Raw genomic sequence first — 20,041 nt, forward strand, 5'->3', positions numbered from 1 at the left:
AGAATTATGGAAGCCAGCTGCTATGTGAGGACAGGTCTCCATCCTCCCCTCCTGCAACTTCAGGTATTCTTGCCTGTTTTCTGTTAAGAGGCTGAATTACTTTGAACTGTCCTTCAAGATTAGGTTTTATTTTTGCTAAACGACTGTTGGACTGTGAAAAATCCTGCTCAGAAAACATGTCATGTTTTTCAGCTACTGCTTAAGAATAGATACAATGTCATACTGTCACTTGTGAGTTAACCCCACTGCCGGTGTAAGCCTTCAAAATACCTTCTGATAAAATCCAAATTTGAGTGCTGTCACAATCTCTAAGTTATTTCACATAAATCTTAGGGAAAGAAACTGGAAATCTGGCTTTTATGCATGTTAGTCTGTGACACAGCAGTATTCAGTTTTGAAATCATACTGTCTTTGCCTCAGTCCTTCTCTGCCTTCTTGCAGCTTTAATATGCCATTCCTGCTTTGTCTAGTACTGCATTGTTTTACTTTCATCTTGGCACTGATTGCTGTTTGCTCTTCTGCCTTTCCAGTAGCAGTGTTAACCACTAGGATGCTGAATAATATGCATGTGCTGCTGCTACAGCCACATCAGATGAGCTGAAGAGCTCCAGATTTATCACTTGGATGCTGCAAAAACATCATGCCTGAGCAGCAGAATGCACAATGACATGTTTCATATATGAAAAAGAGTAGCTATTTCCTATCTAGGTTCAGCTGCATCTCTTTCCTTTGCAGTGCATTCCCTAAAGCCAGCTGATGTGAAAATTGTAGCAGCTCTTGGGGATTCTTTGACGGTAAGAAGGCTTTGGTTTTAGTGTTCTCTTGGTGAAAGTATGAACACATGCTTGCTCTGCAGGAGTAGAAATAGCTTTGTGCACAGAAGCAAAGTTCCACAGATTCATGGACAATAATAGATCCAGCAGTTAGAACAAGAAAGAAAGTCTCAGTTCTCCAGCACTGTTCCCCCCTACACACATATTCACATACTTTTGAAGTCAGACAAAACCACAGACAAATCCTTTAGAGAAGGGCTTAGTTTGCTGCATTGGAAACGGAAGAGCACAAGCCTTAGCTTACTGTGTTTTTCAGAATTCTTCTGAACAGGAACAGACTGGTGAACCAGTTCTTTTGCCTTGGTTCTTTCAGGAACAGAGTGTGACAAAGGGATTTTGGATAATAGCATTTTATTCATTTTAGCATTAATGAGATAAGGATATGCAGGGGTGAGAGCCCTCTGTCTTTATCTGTCTCAGAAGATATTAAGTCTTTTTATTGGGCCTGTTTTAACTCATAGCTAATTTCTTCATCAAGATGTAGCTCTTCCTGAGAATTATTATCTTTGGTAGTCTACAACAGCAGTCTTCCACTAATTTGATAGAGCTAATACCTAGGAGAAAATATTATATTGTAGTTTATGATGAAATAGGGGCAAATAGTCCCCCTGGTCTTGTGCTGTACTGAAGGACTACCCCCTACCTAACTTTAGCATGAAACCGTAGTATCACAGATGGCAGGTGCTCTGCTTCTGAATACTGGTGCTGTTTTAGGAGTGGTGTAGTTGTTATCTTGCCTCTTGCTTACTCTTAACTTACCTCTTACAGGGTAAGTGTGAAGACTGCTTTCTTCCTTGTACTACTACAAGTTTCTCCACTTAGCACAATACTTTTCAAATTGATGTAAAAGTATTACAGTACTTCTTTCTGAGATACATTTGTTTTCTCTGAGTTCATTTAGTGCTTCTTATCATTAGCCTAAAAGCTTTGTGTGTGTTTGAGATGTTTTCATCATTTTTGAGTAATGCAATCATAAATGAGTTATAGAGTGTAGCTGGACCCACAAGAAGAAAGCCTTTGTTACATGGCTTCATCATATACTTTGTGCATCATGTGCCATATGATGTTCAGAAGTAATTATGAAAGGTATTGATTCATTCTTCATGAGGAAGGTTGAGAAGGCATACACCTTCTGAAGCTTTTTTAGAAACATGTCATAAATAAATGAAATTCCTAAGTATGAATGACTGTTTTATTAATAATTGTTCTTTAATTTCACTTGGTTCAAAAAAAATAACATCCAGGCTGGTACTGGAATTGCTTCAGATCATCTCATGGATTTGAACACTGTATTCCGGGGACTGTCTTGGAGGTAAGTCTGCATCTTAGGTGATGAGGAGATCTGTGTTCTTCTCTGTAAAGAGTAGTATCCTCTTCCACCTGTTTTGCGGACTTGAACTGTCAGAAAGTTGAAAAAAAGTTGCTTCTTGAACTAGTATTTCTTGCAAAGATGTATTAGCATCCATAAAGTTGGCTTCACAGAAAATGTTTTCAGTGATCGATTTTAAGCTACCCTGTAGACTTCTCTCATGCTTTCATTTTTGGCTGCTTATGACAGTTTTATGGGATGGAAAGTTGGAAATCTACATAACTGGAGAAAACTGGAACAAACAAGTCAGAACTGCTTGCTTTTAGGACAACTTCTCAAAGTTTGCTATTTCTGAAGTTTTGTAACATCATGGAAAACTGTGTTTTTAACTGGAGAACTTTTAACACGTGCAGGGCACAGCCATAAAAAACTGAATTTTTTTGTGTGACAATGTTGCAACTGAGTGCAGAAATTCTGTGCTTTCCTAACCCCTCTACATATGCCAGAGTGTGGCCTCAGTGTGTCTCATGGATTGAAAAGCTGGGGAGATCATACCCCTGCGCAGGAAGCAGGAGAAGAGTGAGGAGCTGCTGCTGCTACTGCTGCTCTCCTGTTGCCCAGGCACTGTCTGGTTTGTGCTGCCTTAGAGTGGCTTTATGAGGCTGGAACAGGTCAAGCTTAACCTTCTAATATGCAATACTTTAGGGTTCAATCACTTGAATATGTAGCTGTCTCATTCATTTTTCTGCCATTTTATGATTGACTGTACCCACCCCATGCATCTGAAAGATCTTTTTACCAATGAAACCTCAGACATTCTTCCCAATAGCAGTTCTACTTCTGCTCTCTCCACATAATCGGGTAGCTTGATAGGTACCAAATTAGTCCCCTTTTGCTTTTTTTTATGATGTGAGGTGGGTTTTTGCTTTGCTTGTGGTCTGTGTTCAGCTAAAAGATGAGTGACTGGCATTACTCTTTCTTATTTTAGTATTGGAGGAGATGCATCATTACAGAATGTGACAACTCTACCCAGTAAGTAAATACTTTGCTAGATCTAAATGACAAGATTGAAAAGAGGGAATGGGCAGATTTCTGATATGTTTAGAGAGCTCTTAAGTGTCTCAAAGCTGTTGCAGAGTAATTAACAAGAACTAACTTCCAAAGAAACAATATCCTAGGACTAGTAAATAAAAATATGGCTTCATCAGCGATGCTGAGAAGTACCTAGAAATTTCCTTCCTCTCACTCTCCCTTCTCAACTGCTTAGTGAGTACTATTTGAGTTTCTAAATAAATTTGCTTTGTCCATTCTTGTGATGCAGTTGACATTTGCTTTTCCTAAATATTCCACCACAGTTTTTTAGAAAACAGATGTTTGCATAGAGTAGGTCTCTTTGGTAACTAAAGCTGAATACTCATGCATGTATCCTGAAGGGAATAACTTCAACTTTCTCATCTTTGAAATGTGTAACTTGTTATAGCTCAGGTTATTGCCAATGTAAAGTCATTGGAGTTTCACTTTGGATCAGCTGTAATAATAAACCTCCATTTGAAGATGGCCAGTGAAGGGTCCTTCTGTTACAAGCAGTTTGTAACAAAAATATAATTAGAAAAAGGAAATAATTGATTCACTAGGTGCTGTTACATTTCACAAAGCCTTGATTAAAATGTGGTTAAATTCAGTCTTTGAGATTAAGGTAGCTTTTATGGTTTACAACGTGACCATTTTCACTAGCAGCTGTGAATTGCTGTCACTTTCCATTTGGAAGCTACCATGGAGAATGTGGAGGACATAGTAGGATTTAATCAGAAAAATGCATCTGAGGTTTTCTTCTTTGTATTTGTCAACAGTATGAAATTTTGCACAACCATGAAGTAGACCCAGATCCTTTAGCAGAAAACAAGCTCCTTCTGAGCTGAACTCCCCTTCAGGATTGCTTCAGAAAGTCACCATCCTATAACTGAGGATTTTTTTTAGGCCTTAACCACTGTGATATGAGAGAATACAGGACACAGTAGTCCTCAGTTCTGCTCATCTCATCTGCCAGGGACAGCAGAGGACACAGCAAGAATGCAGTCCTTGCTGCCAACTTGTGGTTCACCTCACCACTGCTTGGTGGATGCAGTCAGTGAAGTGGAGGGTGCAGCAGCTGTGCTGTCAGAGCAAAACTGGCAGTGCTGGAGTGCACCAGTCCCTGCAGGCAGGAAGCAGGAGTAGGCATTTTCCCTTCATTGCCATCCTTCTTTTTCAGACATCTTTCGAGAGTTCAATGTCACAATCATGGGCTATTCGACTGGGACTGGGAGTGAGAATGACTCAAATGCGTTCCTTAACCAGGCAGTTCCTGGATCTCAGGCTGAGTATGTCACTTTTTTGGTTTACATTTGCAACTGATGGATGCTTCATCTAATTTCCCTTCAACTGTCTCATGTGCTGTCACAACTTGTTCTAAACAGCAAGCAAAACCAGTCTAGTTAGAGTTGAAAATTGGCTTAAAACCTGTTAAATGTATGGCCTTATTTCATATCTGAACTTTGAAATAAAGCCAACAGCCCTGCTTATGGAAACCACAAAAAAGAATCTGGCATAAACAGTTAGGTTGTGGTGTTTTCTACTCTTCCTCTTCAATATCCATCCACTTATCTATTTGCTGGTCAATAAATACCTGAGAGCATGTATGCTTTGAGAAAATGAGCATGTAGTGGGTTGGTAAAGAGATACTAGAAAAAAACATAATTCTGGTCTCAGGTTTCTGGGTAAACAAGCAAGAGTGGTCAAGAGAGAGTTAAAAACCAGGCACAGTCTGGAATCTGAAGAAAGGAGAGTTGCTGATGGTCATATATGTGTTTTGGTGCATTGCAGACATGGTGCAGTTGCAGCTGGTTCTGCTAAAATAATTGGGATTTTAGTGTCTTGCAGTCATCCAAAATTGGCTCTTTGCTTTTAGTCACACCTGGGAGGCTGCATGAGTTGAGGTTTTCTGTATGGTTTATCTCAGGAATCCCTGGCTTTTTATTTCAAGAGCCAGTGCTGTTCAATTAACAAAAGAGATGGCTGATTAATTCAGTCATAGTTTGGGTACAGTTTCTGGCAGACCATGCCTGGATTTGACATTGTTAGCTGATATTACAAAGTCCTTAATTTGTTTGTTTGTTTCAAGAAAAAGTCCTCTTACTTCCCAAACTGGTCTTGGAAGTGAGATTCAGAGGCCAGGTGAGGTGTCTGAGTTTGCTGTTTCTAAGCAAATATTGTTAGGACTTATCAGGTGTTTTTTATTGCTCTCCTGTAGGCCTTGACCAACTTTTGACTCGTACTAACAACCTCAGTAAAGGCATGGATTTCCTGACAGAAATACTATGTTAGGTGCCCTTATGTATCCCACAGCACCTTAAACCTGACAGAAGGGATTTTGTGTCTGAGTGTATCTGTGTGTGTCAGTGAAGCACGTGCAAGCATTATGGCTCTGATTCAGCCATTAATAAGGATTTATTAACATATTTCTTCATGCAGCATATATCCAGATTTAGCTTTTGGTTGTTACAGGAAAGAATGAGATAGGTGCCTGTCTTGTAATTTTGATCAGCTGAATCATAAACAGGCTTTTTAGAGTGGTGGGAGAAGTTGAAACAGGATACACAAACTCTTAAGTCAACAATATGATATAAAGCAGTTTGTATCAGTAGTAACTGAGGCATTACTAATAAACAGTTATTTGTTAGCTGTACAAAATGAGTTGATGAATATTTTTCTAATGAAAAATTGTCTGCTTCACAGCTAGACTGGATAAACATGATAAAGTGCAGCTGTGTTCTGCAATCATGCTTTGTAGACATTGAGCAAGGAGATGCAGACAACTACTGGCCTAGATTTCCTCTAGTCTTCTATTGTTTCTCTGTCTTGTAATTCTCTTTGGAAAGTTGTGCAGAAGAGTAAAGTGCAGAAGTAAAGTCCTGTAAACCACTACATTTATCTGCCTGAACTTCGAGGTGCTCCTTTGGGGTTCTGTTCTCTCACACTGTGGCTCTTAAGTCATCTGAGAAGATAAATGCATCCTAGTTGAGTATTGTAATGTTTTGCAACATAAGGAAATGTTTCTTCTGCTTTTGGTATTTGGCTCTGTAATTATGATGCAATCCAGCATTTATTCTTCATCAGCCAAAAAAAATCCATTTTCCTATGATTCAAGTGACAAAAAGAGTCCACCACCTAGTATTGGTATTTCAAAATTGTTTCCTGGCATCTCTCACTTTGATTGTTAATTTGGAAACTGCTTTCCAGAGGTGCTGAGACCCTTCTGAATTCAAGTAGTTCTGCACCTTCACCAGCCTTTGGAAACCAAATGTAAGGATTTACTGAAATTAAATCAGTGGCTGATTTGAAGAGCTCTTCAGTAAATGATGGCAACGTAGATTGCAGATCTCAGACAGCAAAACATTGCTAAGCCTATCTGCATTCGCTGCCAAAAGGCTTACACGCATGTTGGAGTTATGAATAGGTCTGAAGCAGAGCCTGGCTGAGATCTATGATTTCATGCAAGGGAAAAAAGAAAAAAAAAATAATAAGAATTTAAGACAGAGACGACAGGTGGCAGAAATTGTGAATATCTATATTCCCCATTAGCAAAATGTTTCTATTGATCAAGATCTAAATTTGGTGATAACTGCACCTCGAGGACTGGTGATGGCCGGCACTGCTTCATTCGAGATGTTGTTAGATCTTACTGACTGCTTTGGCTCAGGATGCAGCAGCACTTCAGTGGCTGCATGAGAAATCAAAGGCATTGCAGACTGTCTGCTCAATAAGTGGTATTTTCCTCTGAATCAATATTGACGTCAGTGCCTTAGCTCAGGGCTTTCCACTGTAAGAACAGAAGGGAATTGCGACCACTTGAGGCTTGTGTTAGCTTTGGGATATAAATAAGTAAGTTATGACATTGGACAAGGATAAGACTGAACAGAACTATCAGATGCATAGAGTGCCTGTGCCACAAGTAAATCTCTGACAGGGCTCATTCCCCAGTAAATACTTTTATGTTAGTGTTAGATCAGTGTTCAATTGGAGGAAGGTGGTGAAAGCTATCTCCTGGTCTACAGTAAACACAGGGTTGCAAAGGAAAGCTAAGCTCTGGTTGCCATACAAAACAAGAGTTATGCTTATTAATGTCAGCTGATATGCTTCCAGAAATGATAGGCAGTCAGTGAAGTGTTTCTAACAAGAGCTTGGAGGGAGATGCAGCTTATACTATACTACAAAGCTGCCTGGAAGGCCAAGGCTTTCCAATCACATTCTCTTTTCTATGCATATTTGAGGATCAGCATTGAAAAACAGAGAGGCTGTCATCATAAGTTGTCTGGGTGATCTTGAAAGTTTCTTGCATTTTTAATTACCCTGGAAAAGTAGTGTGCACAGAGCTCTTTTACCTAATTGAAATTTAAGTATTGACTTTGGGTGCAAGCTATAGAAATGAGGGAAGTGTGCACAGTGGACTTTGAAACATTTCATCTCTGTCAGCGGATGAGCTGTGGTTTATGCTCAAACATATGTCAAGAGGTCAGTTAAATACTGGGACTTGGGATTCCCATGTTGGTTTAGTCCATGATTGGTAGCAGCCTAGTTCTAAATGGGCCATCTGCTTAGAAATGTATTGATGTGTATGTCTTTTAAGCTGTTTTAAGTGCTAAACACTGTGGTAGAAGCTAAACTTATGGTTCTGAACTTGAGTAAAATCAGTATTCAAGTTCACTTTGATGTTGACTTTGCACAAAAATGCAAATGTGTGATTTGATCATGGCAACATGAGGACTGTACTGTCTCCTCACTCAGCCCTTCTGATATCTGACAACTTGATTAAGATGTCTCAGTAGTATTAATTTTGATCTCTCCATAAGGGTGTTTTTTTCACTCGTGAATTGTCCTTCTTCACAGGCACTTACCAGCCCAAGCAAGAAAACTCGTGAGACTGATGAAAACTGATCCTGTAAGTTGTCTGTGACTTCTTTAGTCTTACAGCATGAGAAGAAACAGGTGTTGCATCACATGATAGATACACCTGCAATGATACCGTGTGCATATCACAAAGTCCAAGTAATTCAGTCTCATTATTTTATTCTTTATTGCACAGAGAATTGACTTGAGTGCTGACTGGAAGCTCATAGTGGTGCAAATTGGAGGCAACGATGTGTGCAACTATTGCAAGGACCCTGTGAGTGGTAGAACTGAAAATGCAGTGGGACTGTGACATCTGTGTAGAAATATGTCGAGGGATATCCATGAATTCTTAGAGCCTTCACAGAGATGGCATGAGTTATATGTGCTGCTGTATGTTTTAATGATGGTTGCTGCTGACAGTGCCCTGATATAGAGCCAGTTATCAGCAACAGAGTACAATGATTGTGTTCTCTCTGGCTTACTCCAGGACAAGAACCGCTCTTTGCTGCTGTCTTTTGTCTGTAAGAAAATAGGGAAATAGAAGAAACCTTCATTCCTCTGGTGTGCTAACTAATGTACTGCTAGAAAGGTCTCTTTAGACATCCAAGAAAGAATCATACTGCTTTAAATTACCATTAATCCAATCCTGCAATTGTCATCCCCCTTTAACTTGCAGTGTTGGGAGGTTCTAGGAACAGGTGAGGTATGTATTCAGAATGTTGCTTCAGTGCTCAATATAATTTGAATTTTATGCATCTCTGGATTGTGAAGGAGCCTTTAGGGCTGCCATAAGGAGTTCATGGGAGTTGAGTGGGCAGGTGGCAGGGAGAGGCCTCTTTTCTCTGACAGTTCTTACTCTCTTGCCTTTATTATGCTAACTTCTTGTGAATTTTCAATGCTCCTGCAACCTCTTGTGCTTGAGAAATTCGCTGCTTCTGTAAGGAGCCTTGCTAGGCATCTTTGCACCTGCTACCAAGTTTTATAGCTTTATTTATAGCTATGACCTTGACTGGCAATGATTTCACCTAATGAAATCATGAGAGCTTTTTATGAGAGCTTCTCAGCTGACTGTGAGCATGCCTACCCCTGCTTGGTTTATGCTGTTCAGCATGCATTCAGATCGGGTTGCTTTGTGTGTCTTTACATGAAGAACCAGTGGATTTGGTTTAAATATACTGCTACATAACAAGGTTTATTTTAAATCCAAGATTAAACTGAGTTTACATTTTAAATCAATTGATATTCTTAAAATCCCTGGTCTCTATGAAGCAAGAACATTCTATTGACCATAGTGGTGTATGGCAGAAAAGGAAGTGAACTAATGTGATTCTCCAGACTCCCAACCACAATGCCTTGTGTCTCCATTTACCAGTAATCTCTTGTGCTTCCATCAGGATCACTACTCAGCTGTAAATTTCGTCAGAAGAATTCAAGAAACTCTTGATATTCTGCATGAGCAGGCAAGTGCTGTGCAATTGTCCTGGTATTATACCTCATTCCAGCAACCAAACATATTCCATTGACTTCTAGGAAAGACTTTTCTTTTGACTTGAAATGCAGTCTGAAATAACAGACAGGAATTCTGGAGCATGATGTTGGAAAAAAAATCTAAAGCTGAATTAGGGGAATTTGGTGAGGGAGTTTTGCTGGGGGCTTTTTTGGGTTGTTGGCTTTTTGTTTGTTTGTTTGTTTGGGTTTTTTTGTACTTCCAGAAATGGAGAAAGGAAAAGGATGTTAAATAACTTCACTTTGGGATAAAATAAATCCACTTTGGACTGCGTAACCACCTCCTTCTAAGCCAAAGTCTGAATTACTTTTCAGGTTCCAAAAGCTCTAGTGAGTCTGGTTGATGTGATGGACCTCGTCCCCCTGAGACAGTTGTTTGTGGATACTCAAGTTCAGTGCCCCACTTATATGGCAGAGTAAGGCTTGTTTGACTTCCTTTTGTACCTGAGCTTATTGTCCATGATGATAAAGCATGTTTTTATTCTACGTTTCTTTCATCATTTAAATTGATGTTCAAAAGTAGCACTACAGTCCCAAGTACATCCCATGTGGTGCTGACATCACCCTGCCTGATGGTGTTTCCTTCTCCTGGCTTTGACCTAAGTGATGCCAGACAACTTCTTTCATATTTAAAACTGTAAGGTTGTCTGAGATATATAATGTATACCTCAACAAGCTTGCATTAAAGTTATTGATGAAGTTATTCCCCAAGTTGGGATTGAAGTCCACAAGCATTTGGATTTTCAGACTTTTTGAAGGAATGTGAAGTATTTGCAGAGCAGGCAGGTTTCTTCTGTTTCAGAGGCTTTATTTCATTGAGTAATTTGCATTCCTTGCTGACCCTGCAGACAGGGATGGATTCCGTGTCTTGGGAATGCAAAAGGAATTGCTGGTTGGAAAGGTATCAGCTCAGAGGTAATGCACCCAGTATATTTCAAAGATTTGTTTTCTAGTTCCAGAGGAACTGCTACACACCTCTGTCAGGCAGGCTGCAGGGCCTCTGGATGTCAGGGTGTAATGAATGGGACTGTCAGAGTACAGTGTACACTACTTTGATATATCCAGTGGTGAAACCAAACTGATTTAGAGCAGTGTCATTCATATGAAGCAGAAAGTAAGGCTAAGTGTTGAAATGATGGATGATGGCAAAGAAAAAAACACATTTTCACAGAAACACAGCTGTACAGGTTTCCTTGCTCCTCAGATGTCATGAGGTGTTGGGTGGCAAAGGGTGACTTTTGCATTCTCAGATCTCTAACTCTCCAATTCCTGTTTTCTCCTCTAACTCCTTCTACAGTTACCTGTGTAGTTGTCTTCTCACAGGAGAAGATGACTCACCAAATTTAACAATGGTGAAGGAAGCCAACAGAGCTTACCAGGTATGTTTATCAAGAATGGTGCAGTCATTTTACTTCCAGTTGAGATGAGCTCTTGGTTACCAATCACTGTATCACAGCACTATTTTGCCTAAAATGGGCCCTATGAGCTAAGCATGAGGTAATCTGCTATCGAAAACACCATATAACTAAAACCAGCAGCAAAACTCTTCAGAAAAAAAACTGTTTTCTAGTACAGATAGGTAGGTGGGAGTTTAGTAACCAAAATCGTATCCCCCACAAACAATTTGTGTTCAAGCTTTCTTGGCCACTTTGCAAGGCTTACCTTTTGCCAACATTTGTGGCTATTTCAGTTAAGAAGTAAAAGCTTCCTGCTGATTCTTGGGACCTCCAAAGAACCAAACCAAAACCTCCCAAAAACCCAAAACAAAAACAACAACCAAAACCCCCCACAAGAAACAAAAACAAAAAAACTCAAAAAAAAACCCAAACAAAAAAAAATTCCAAACCAATCAGCAAGCAAAACCCAACAAAAATTCCCAACACCGTCCTGCCCACTCCCCAAAAAACCAAAACTGCAAAACCCAGTTATGATACAGAGATGTTGGTGTGTTATTGGTGGTAATTTTTTTGTTTTGTTTCTTACAGCTTGGCCTTCAGAAACTAGTGGAGTCTGGCAGATATGATACTCATGAAAATTTTACAGTGATCATCCAGCCTTTCCTCCGTAATGTACAGATTCCTCTTGGTCAGGTATGGTCTAAAGAGACTTCTGTATGCAAAGGAGTGAGTAAGTGTGGGAATCTAAATTTTAGAGGTGATATGCAAAATAGTTTCAACTTGCTCTGTGCTTTTCTTCTTAGAACTTGTTGCTTTTTGGTGTATCACATCAGATTTTTTATATGGTTAGCAGTTCTTTCTTTTACATACTGTGCTGTCAATATGAATTACTATTTTAGAAAATTAATCAGACCTGATCTAAGAGGTCTGTGTATGTTTTCAAGGGTATGTAAATATTTTTCTTTCTAAAAATGACATTATTAATGTTATTATTAATAAGACAAATATGTTAAGTTACAGTTCTTGAGGCAACATAGCTGCCTTGCTTGCTTGAGGCTATAGCATCACCTCCTCTTCATGTCCCATAGCCTGTTCTTCTGTGTCTGACAGAAAGAGAAGTTTATGTGTGATCTGATGGAAGCAGTAGTTTTATGTAGTATAAGCCCTTTTTCCTGTTATTTGCAATTGTGTTTCAGTAACTCTAGTGGTAGGTCTCAGTAGACTAGAAATCTAGGAAATGACCCAAGCCTTCTCTGAAACTGAAACTCCATTTGCTAATTTTCACATGAGTCTGCACTTACTCATCTCACTTGGAACTATGAGCAAAGGGGACAAAATACTGAGCAGGGATTGCTCTGGTATACTAGCAATAGAGTTATTGCTGGCAATAGCCAGTGAGAAGTTCGAAATGTTAAGATGTTGCTACAGACAAATTTGGAAAACAGACTGAAAGCTGCCCAGGAGAAACAAGGTTTGATTTTTTTTTTTTTTTTTTTTTTTTTTTTTTGAGGTTTGTTTTGTTTTGTTCTTTTTGTTTCTTTGTGAAGCTGTTCTTGTGAAAATACATCACTAGAAGATTTGGTACAGTGTTAGAGAACACAGAAATAAAAACCAGAAACAGCCAAATATTTCTGAACTTCTTTGTAGTCTCACAAGCATTCGTTCAAATGTTGAGAAAGCTCAGAATGTGCTTTTTCTTATCTCATACAATATTCAGATGATCCTAAATAGAAATCTCTGCCTCCAAATCTAGAAAAAGATCAGATATAGATGCAACTTTTGGTAGTAGTCCTCTAATAAGGTAAGCCAAACACACCAAATAAAAACCAGCTCAAGTTTTGAGGAAGAACTGCTCTGGCGAGAAAAATGTTTCAGTCATCTGTGACCTAAACTCTTTCTCATCTCAGTACTCACATGAATCATAGTATCACAGAAAAATAGTATATGCTGAGTTAGAAGGGACCCATCAGGTTCATCAAGTCCAACTCTTGTCCTTGTGTAGGGCTTCCTCAGAATCTCACCATGTGCCTGAGAGCATCACCATATATAATACTGGTGTATTTGGTCAGCCTGGCTGCCTTTGCTTGAACACTGAACTTGCTTCATGCTCCTCTCAGACTTGTAAAACTGACACAGGTGTGAAAAAAACAGGTGGGCTCTCTTCTTTCTGGTAAAGCACCTGTAACATGCTTTGTACTCTGTGAAGGTACTGCAGGGCCTAGGGGTGCCTATGGTGTTGAGGAGAGGAACCCATCTTTATTGCAGAACAAAAATAGAATAGACATGCAATTGATTATTGACTTTAAATTGGTGGCCTTGCTAACTTCTGGATAGATCTGCACATTGTCATCTCTCCTTAAGCATTTCTGGTAGCTACGGATGTGGTAGAGTTTACTGTATCACCAGGCAATCATTAGACTCTGCATTAGAGCAGCAAGTAGCATGAATCTCCCCTTACTGGCTCTGATATATCCTCAGCAACCCTTAGCTGGAGGTTTGTGGGCTCTTCTGAACTCAGATATCTTTTGATATCCTTTATGCTTTCATTTTAGGATGGGCATCCAGATGTCTCCTACTTTGCACCTGACTGCTTCCATCCAAGCCAAAAAGGCCATTCTCAGCTTGCCAAGGCTCTCTGGAATTCTGTGGTAAGGAGGACTCTGCATATGGTCTTTACCTATATCTTACTATCATTAAAAATAATCTCTGTAATTAACATTGCAATGAAGGCCTGGATAACACTGGACCTGGTGTTTGTTTCTTTTTTACTAGTCAGATATCCACGAATTTCTGGCACTGCTCTCAGCCTAGAATCTCTTGTTTCTTAGAATGTGTTGGGAGGAGAGGGGTGCTGTAAGTGCATGATCATGGTCATTTGTGGTTTCAGGCCAGCAACTTAAGACTACTTCACCTGTTGTCATGACAAGCTGGACAGTGTTCACTAAGGATGATGTTTCTATGAGCTGATGTGGGAAACAACCAAACAAAGAACTGTAACTGCATGTCAATTTAAAATAGATTACTTAGAAGTTTGTTTTAAATCCATGTGTCTCATTAGGAATTAAAGTGCCTTTAACTCAAATTTAGTTTTACTGCCCTTGGAAATGAGTAAAGCTCAATAAAAATGTGTCATTAAAAATTGCCTAAGCAAACACTTTTCACTTAGCATTGCAGTACAGTAGGAGCAGGCACGCAGTCAGAGGTGCTATCTCAGATCCTGGATGGTAACTTCTATATACTTTGGGGTAATATCTTAACAGCTGACATGATTGCTTGCAATCATCATGCAGTACCTCTAATTAAATTTGGCTGAATCTTCTATACATAAGCAGCCTTTTGTTGGAGATGCCCTCATGCAGTTTAGCTATAAAAATTGAGGGAGTCTCAGTGTCTTGTCTTTTCTGCAAGACAGAGTTTACGACCTTGCCTTCTGGCAAAACTCCAAGGTACTTCATGTTCCTGCCAAAATCCTCCAGGACGTTAAGCTAATCCAGGGTAGCTTTCTATTTCCCATTTTAAGTTTCTTCCTAGAGCTGCTGTTTTGTTATGCAGTTGCCATGTTCCTTCTGAGAAGTAGATGCATTTCAGACTTGGGTAAATCAAGATCTATAAACAGAGGCATTTTTTTATAAATTTGAATGGTATATTTAGATTATTTTGGTTTAGAACTGTTATACAAATGTTACATGAGCTGACATGGTTACAAAATGAGCTGGGTTTTTTTTTTTCTTTCTGTCTAGCTACAGCCTGTAGGAGAGAAAGCTGAGTCATTTGATTTCATGGCTGACATCGTCCTCGCCTGTCCGGCTCAGGTAAATACACCCATGTTGTGAAAGCTGGATATCAGGAGGCTGTAAGTGCTTGTGCTTGCTGCAGAGAACAGGGGTCTGGTGTTTCTGAAACAAGTTGACTGAAATTTTTTGTTCTCTGCCTAGCTGAGGGAGCAGGTGCTCTCGTATCCCTGCTCTGGTTTTCCTTGGCTTTGTGCTGTGCAATGAATACAGATTGGCAGCATGGTGATTTGCATGTTTTCAGTTGTAGCAGAAGCTTTGTTTTGTAATGTTTGTGAGGCAGATAGGCAGCTCACACAGCAAACAACAGAATATTTTGCACTAACTTCTCCTTTAGAACCAATGAGGTTTGGGCACAACAGTGGCTCTGAAAACCCCCAGTATCTGTTATCTGTTGAATTACTGACAGGTTGGGTTTCCTGGCCTGATCCATAACAGAGATACTTCAGACTCTTTGGAAGCTGCTTCTATATTTCTAAAACAAGCTGCTGAACTTGCATTTCAGTTGCTAGGTATCAGCATGTGAAAATGACCACTGCAGTCAGCAAGAATTGACCCCTCCCTTTCTTCAGCAGATGACAGAGGCCAAAGAACTGAACAGACCAGGGAGCTGAGCTGTACTCTTGGGTCTGGAGAGATTAATTCAAGTCATATGGTTGTGTGCCTCTCCTGTCAGAAAAGGCAGATTTCCTGAGTTATTAATCAGCTTGTGTCAAAAGCCCTCACACTTACTTAAAGTGATCCAGCTTCATTATACCCAGTACTCTTTCCAGGTAGCTTAAATTAACTTAGCAACTTCTTCAAATAATGTGGCACTTATATCCCATGCAAAGAATATTCAGTCGTTTTCAGAAATGGTAATCCCAGTGCTTTGAAAAGTTGATAAAAGTTGCAGTCTCTTTCCCTAGTCAGGAAGCTCTGATATAAAGACTCTGAAGCAGAGCTACAAAGGAATAAATAGAGTGTTTCCAAGGGATTTCACCTTCTGTGCTACTAAAGAGAGTACTAAATTTTTTCACATTCCAGCACCCACAAATTCAATTTACTATTCCTAGAGTTTCTCACTACAGTTTTAAAATCCTACTACAGGTAGCCATGCCTATGAAAATATCAGGTGTACCAGATTGTAAGGGCCCAACAAGCCAAGGAAAATTACTTGTATTGAGGCAAACTAAAGTAAGAGAAAACCCTGCAAATGAGAGAGCAGTGGGTCTTCTAACCAATTAAATATGTCTTCTGATTTTAGTGCTTTGTAAGACCTCCACGCAGGTAGTGGAATTGCTCTTGATTGAGATAACTGGGCATGTTGGTGAAATTTTTTATTCTATGCAATGTATATGTCTTCCTGAATACATTTCATTAATAGGGGACAAAAACAACCATGCAATTTATTCAGCCTCCTTTGTAGGGAAGAGTGATCATTTCAAAAGTCAGTCTTTAATTTCCCCTCTTCTGACAGAGGAAGATCTGCCCAGATTTCCCTAGTCTTGGCATCAGTGTCTTTTGAAAGGACCAAACACCAAATAAAGTCTAAGAAATTTGTGGAGGGTTAGGAAAGCAAAATGTTAAACTGGAATCAGGATGTGGCATATGTAATTTTTGCCTTTAGGTGCTAAAAGCAAATATTATTTCTGAATTTTAAGGAAGGAACATGATTTTAAAATCCAGATCCCCATTCTGCAGCTTAGGCAATTACTTTCTTGGTGATATGATGTCTTGGTATCACTTACTACAATCTGTCTCGTGTTTATTTCCCAATTTCTCCTGCTTTTTTACTTCTCTTTCTCTAGAATAAACCATTCCTGGGAACATACAAGAACAGGAACTACACACATCCACCTGTGGAACCCTCTGATGAGTCAACAAAGGTAACTCTGGCATCTTTTGCTGAGTTTTAGGAGAATTATGCAAAACTGTATCTGGTGACTCCTAACACATCGTTCTAAATTTACTGAGGAAGTAAACTAAGACTAGTTTTCAGAGAGGGAAGTCCAACTTGCATTGCATTTTTTCCTGTGTAAACAAATGTTAAACTTTTCCCAAAAGTCAAACAAAATGAATAGTATTATTTGGTGCAATTATATAAAAACTGTGCTCAACAATAAGTCACCTTAAAGATGTATCTTTAATTCAGAAAGCAAGTTCCTCACAACAGGGAGATTACCTAAAACCTTGAGCCCCCAAATGATAGAAGAAAGGTTTAGGTATTGTCTCCTTGAGCCACTGACCTTCCGTGTGCTCAAGTAAGCTTAACCTGCAGAGGGCAGTCGCCTTTACATTTTGGAGATGTGGCCAGGTACTAAGAAGGTGACAGGAATCCATTTTCGAAGGGATTCTCTTTCCACCATGACAGAACGACTACCACAAAGTAGACTTTTAAAAAACTGCAGAAACACCCATAGTGTAGAACTTGAAAAAAATGGGGCAATTATTTGCTCTCACAAATGTCTGCGGGCATGCAGGTGAATGTGGCAAATGAGCTGGGTTAGCTCAGCATGCCAGGGGGCTGCTTGCCTAGCCAAATAATAAAAATCACTCTGTGTGGTTTGAGGGGTATAAAGAGCAACAGCTGTTATTGTTTCAGGAAGCCCTGGTTTGCATTGTTGAAATGGGATATTTATCTGCAGAGCTAGAGTTATACTTTTAGTGGGTAATACTTGCACTTCCACTGATCTCAGTAGTAATAGCTTTTGAAATTATCGAGTAAAGGAAAGGAACAGTAAACAGTGAAGGAACATCTCTGATCTAAAAATAAGCCCAGCTGTTCTTTCTAGCCTCTGCAACTAGCCTTTAACTGGATGGCTGATCCAGAGCCCATTACACCATATTTTACAAGAACAAATTAATTTGCCTTGCTATTTTTCAACAGTAACTATGCTTTCTGAAGACCATGTAGTTTTTCTGAATGGCAGCATTGTGCAATGGTAGAATAATTGGGCTTGGAAGGGTCTTCAAGAAATCCCTTGTCCAACCTCCCACATCAAGCAGGGCTGGCCCTTAGATCAATGTAAGCAACTGTCTTTGCTCTTTCAGTTTCTGCCCATTGTAACAATCACAGTTTTTCCCTCAGTGACTTTCCAGATGATGTTGTTGCTTACTGTAAAAGAGTTTGGGTGACACATTCATCAGCTACTTTTGCTGGTGAACTAGGATGTTCTGCAATATATGGTTGACTCAGTTTCCTCAACTGCTGGAATAGATGTCGTGGGCTATTATATCACCTAGAAATGTGTGTTAAAGTCCAATTATTTAGAGGCAGATAGCTCTCTTTACTGAAATGTTTGAAGCTTCAGAATTTTTTTAAATTTTGTGCTGGGTGAAAGCAAGATCTTTTTCAAAGTTTCTAGAAAAATAATAGATTTCTAGCAAGCCACATAGGAAATAATAATAACATAATAAATTAATACAATATTATAACTTGGCAGAGGATTTTTTGTTTTTTACTCAGTCTAGTTTTACATTTGACATCTCTTGTGACAGAGCAGGACTTCAGACCTTGATACCCCACTTTCTAGATCATGGACAAATCTTGAGGATGTAGAAGAGAGGAAAAAAATTATCCTTCTTATGGACCTTAATCCAAGTAATATTTCTAGATAAACAGTTTTGTCTGTGGAAAAAAATTCTGCTTTGGCTTGAAAAATTCACCCCAAAATAATCAATGTTTGGACAGTATTCCACAAAGAAGAGGAACGTGCTGTTGAGCTATATAAGTATCAGCCTAGGATCTGTCTTAACTTGGTTTTGTCCTTCACTGTACAGTGAAACCATAAATGAATTCTGTATTATCTTCTAACCACAAGGTGAACCAGTTTTGTAACTTGCTGTTTCAGAACTGGGGCAGTGACCTGTCATGTCCTGAACAGGCTCCATCCAGTCATGTCCCAACATCAGGTGAGAAGCAAACTGTAAGGTAAAAAATCATAAATGGGAAAGATTTCACCTTTTGTTTTTAGAAGCAATAAGATCTTGGAATTTTAAGTCCTGGCTGGAAAGGAAACAATAAAAGATGATATATTTAGCAGCAAAAGAGGAAAGTTCATCTTGCCATACAGAGTAAGTTCTGCAACACAGCAGGTATGATCACATTTATCACACACATATATCATATACAACATGTCAGATTGAAACTGCCTAGGAAGATTAGTGGCTTAGCAAGTTTGATCTACCTGGGAGCCTACTCTGAGAAGCCACACAGTAGGGGTGCTGTGTGTAGTTTGAAGGCTTTAAGGGGAGATTGCTAATGTAAAGTACTGATCTCTGACCCAATCCTGAAAACCAATTAAAAGAGATTGAATGTATGCATACCTAAACATATCTAACCTGTTTTCATTTTTTTCCTAAGCTGCTTTAAGGTCCATTTATTTCCTTGTTAGTTGTTTACACTGCTGTCAGCAAATACAAAAAGTTTTGCCTATTGCTAACCTAACACATAGAACTTGAGGCTTGTTCTCTCTAGAAATCTGTAAAAACATGATCAGGTTGGAACCAAAGACTTGTATCTTTATTCTGATAAACAGTATTTTGTGTCAGTTATCAATAGTCAGTTTTTTTCCCCTACTTTTTTAGTGCATGAGCTACGGCCTGCTGATATCAAAGTCATTGGAGCACTGGGAGATTCCCTGACTGTGAGTATGTCTGCATTCCACATTTAGAATGAGAAGAGCAATTGTCTGTGTCTACCTAGAAGTGGTCGTTTCAGGCATCATCAGAGAGAAAGCAAATTTCTTTGACTTAGCAAAGCAAAACTCCTCTTCCTGTGTCCCTTTGCAAAGAAGTAACTTCAAACTATATGAGTGACACTGGAAATGGTGTAATCCAGTAATGAATAATTCAGGACAGAACAGAAATGGAATCATGGTCTCTATTGCACACAGTTTCTTCAAGTGTTTTTGAAAGGGAAATATTTGCCTCACAAGAAAAGTCTTCCTTGACATAAAAATGAGAGAAAGTAATTGGCATTTTTAATGCAGTGAGAAATCTCAATAAAAATTCCCATGGAAATAATTGATTGTAGAACAAAATGCTTCTTGCTTGATATAATTCTGATGCTTCTGTATTTCAGAATTTTGCTTTCAGAGCTTTCTGGTTTAGGCATCTTTCAGTTAAAAACTGATATATTTTGGGTATCAAGAAATGCAAACTGAAAAGAGTAGGTACATAAGGGAAAGGGTTCAGAAGAGAATAGCAGAAAATAATGCAGATCTGCACTGAAGTTTTCTGAGGAAAAAGTTCCAGAATTACACAACACTACAGAATTGTTCTGGCATGGGATGA

At 39.2% G+C, this 20,041-nt stretch overlaps 1 protein-coding gene across 1 annotated transcript in view; it reads left to right on the plus strand.

Annotated features, from left to right (window-relative positions):
• The window catches only part of PLB1 (phospholipase B1), a 76,662-nt gene that overhangs the window by 37,943 nt on the left and 18,678 nt on the right, over window positions 1-20,041 (plus strand). Inside the window, exons 32-47 of the mRNA XM_008496581.2 lie at window positions 3-63; window positions 736-794; window positions 2,078-2,145; window positions 3,131-3,174; window positions 4,394-4,502; window positions 8,068-8,119; window positions 8,264-8,344; window positions 9,465-9,530; window positions 9,892-9,992; window positions 10,874-10,955; window positions 11,562-11,666; window positions 13,526-13,621; window positions 14,714-14,785; window positions 16,555-16,632; window positions 18,598-18,658; window positions 19,334-19,392. Coding sequence (XP_008494803.2) covers window positions 3-63; window positions 736-794; window positions 2,078-2,145; window positions 3,131-3,174; window positions 4,394-4,502; window positions 8,068-8,119; window positions 8,264-8,344; window positions 9,465-9,530; window positions 9,892-9,992; window positions 10,874-10,955; window positions 11,562-11,666; window positions 13,526-13,621; window positions 14,714-14,785; window positions 16,555-16,632; window positions 18,598-18,658; window positions 19,334-19,392 — 1,194 coding nt within the window. The remainder of the gene's footprint in view (window positions 1-2; window positions 64-735; window positions 795-2,077; window positions 2,146-3,130; window positions 3,175-4,393; window positions 4,503-8,067; window positions 8,120-8,263; window positions 8,345-9,464; window positions 9,531-9,891; window positions 9,993-10,873; window positions 10,956-11,561; window positions 11,667-13,525; window positions 13,622-14,713; window positions 14,786-16,554; window positions 16,633-18,597; window positions 18,659-19,333; window positions 19,393-20,041) is intronic.

Source organism: Calypte anna, chromosome 3 (genome assembly GCF_003957555.1).
Source record: "Calypte anna isolate BGI_N300 chromosome 3, bCalAnn1_v1.p, whole genome shotgun sequence".
In the NCBI taxonomy this organism is placed as follows: Eukaryota; Metazoa; Chordata; class Aves; order Apodiformes; family Trochilidae; genus Calypte; species Calypte anna.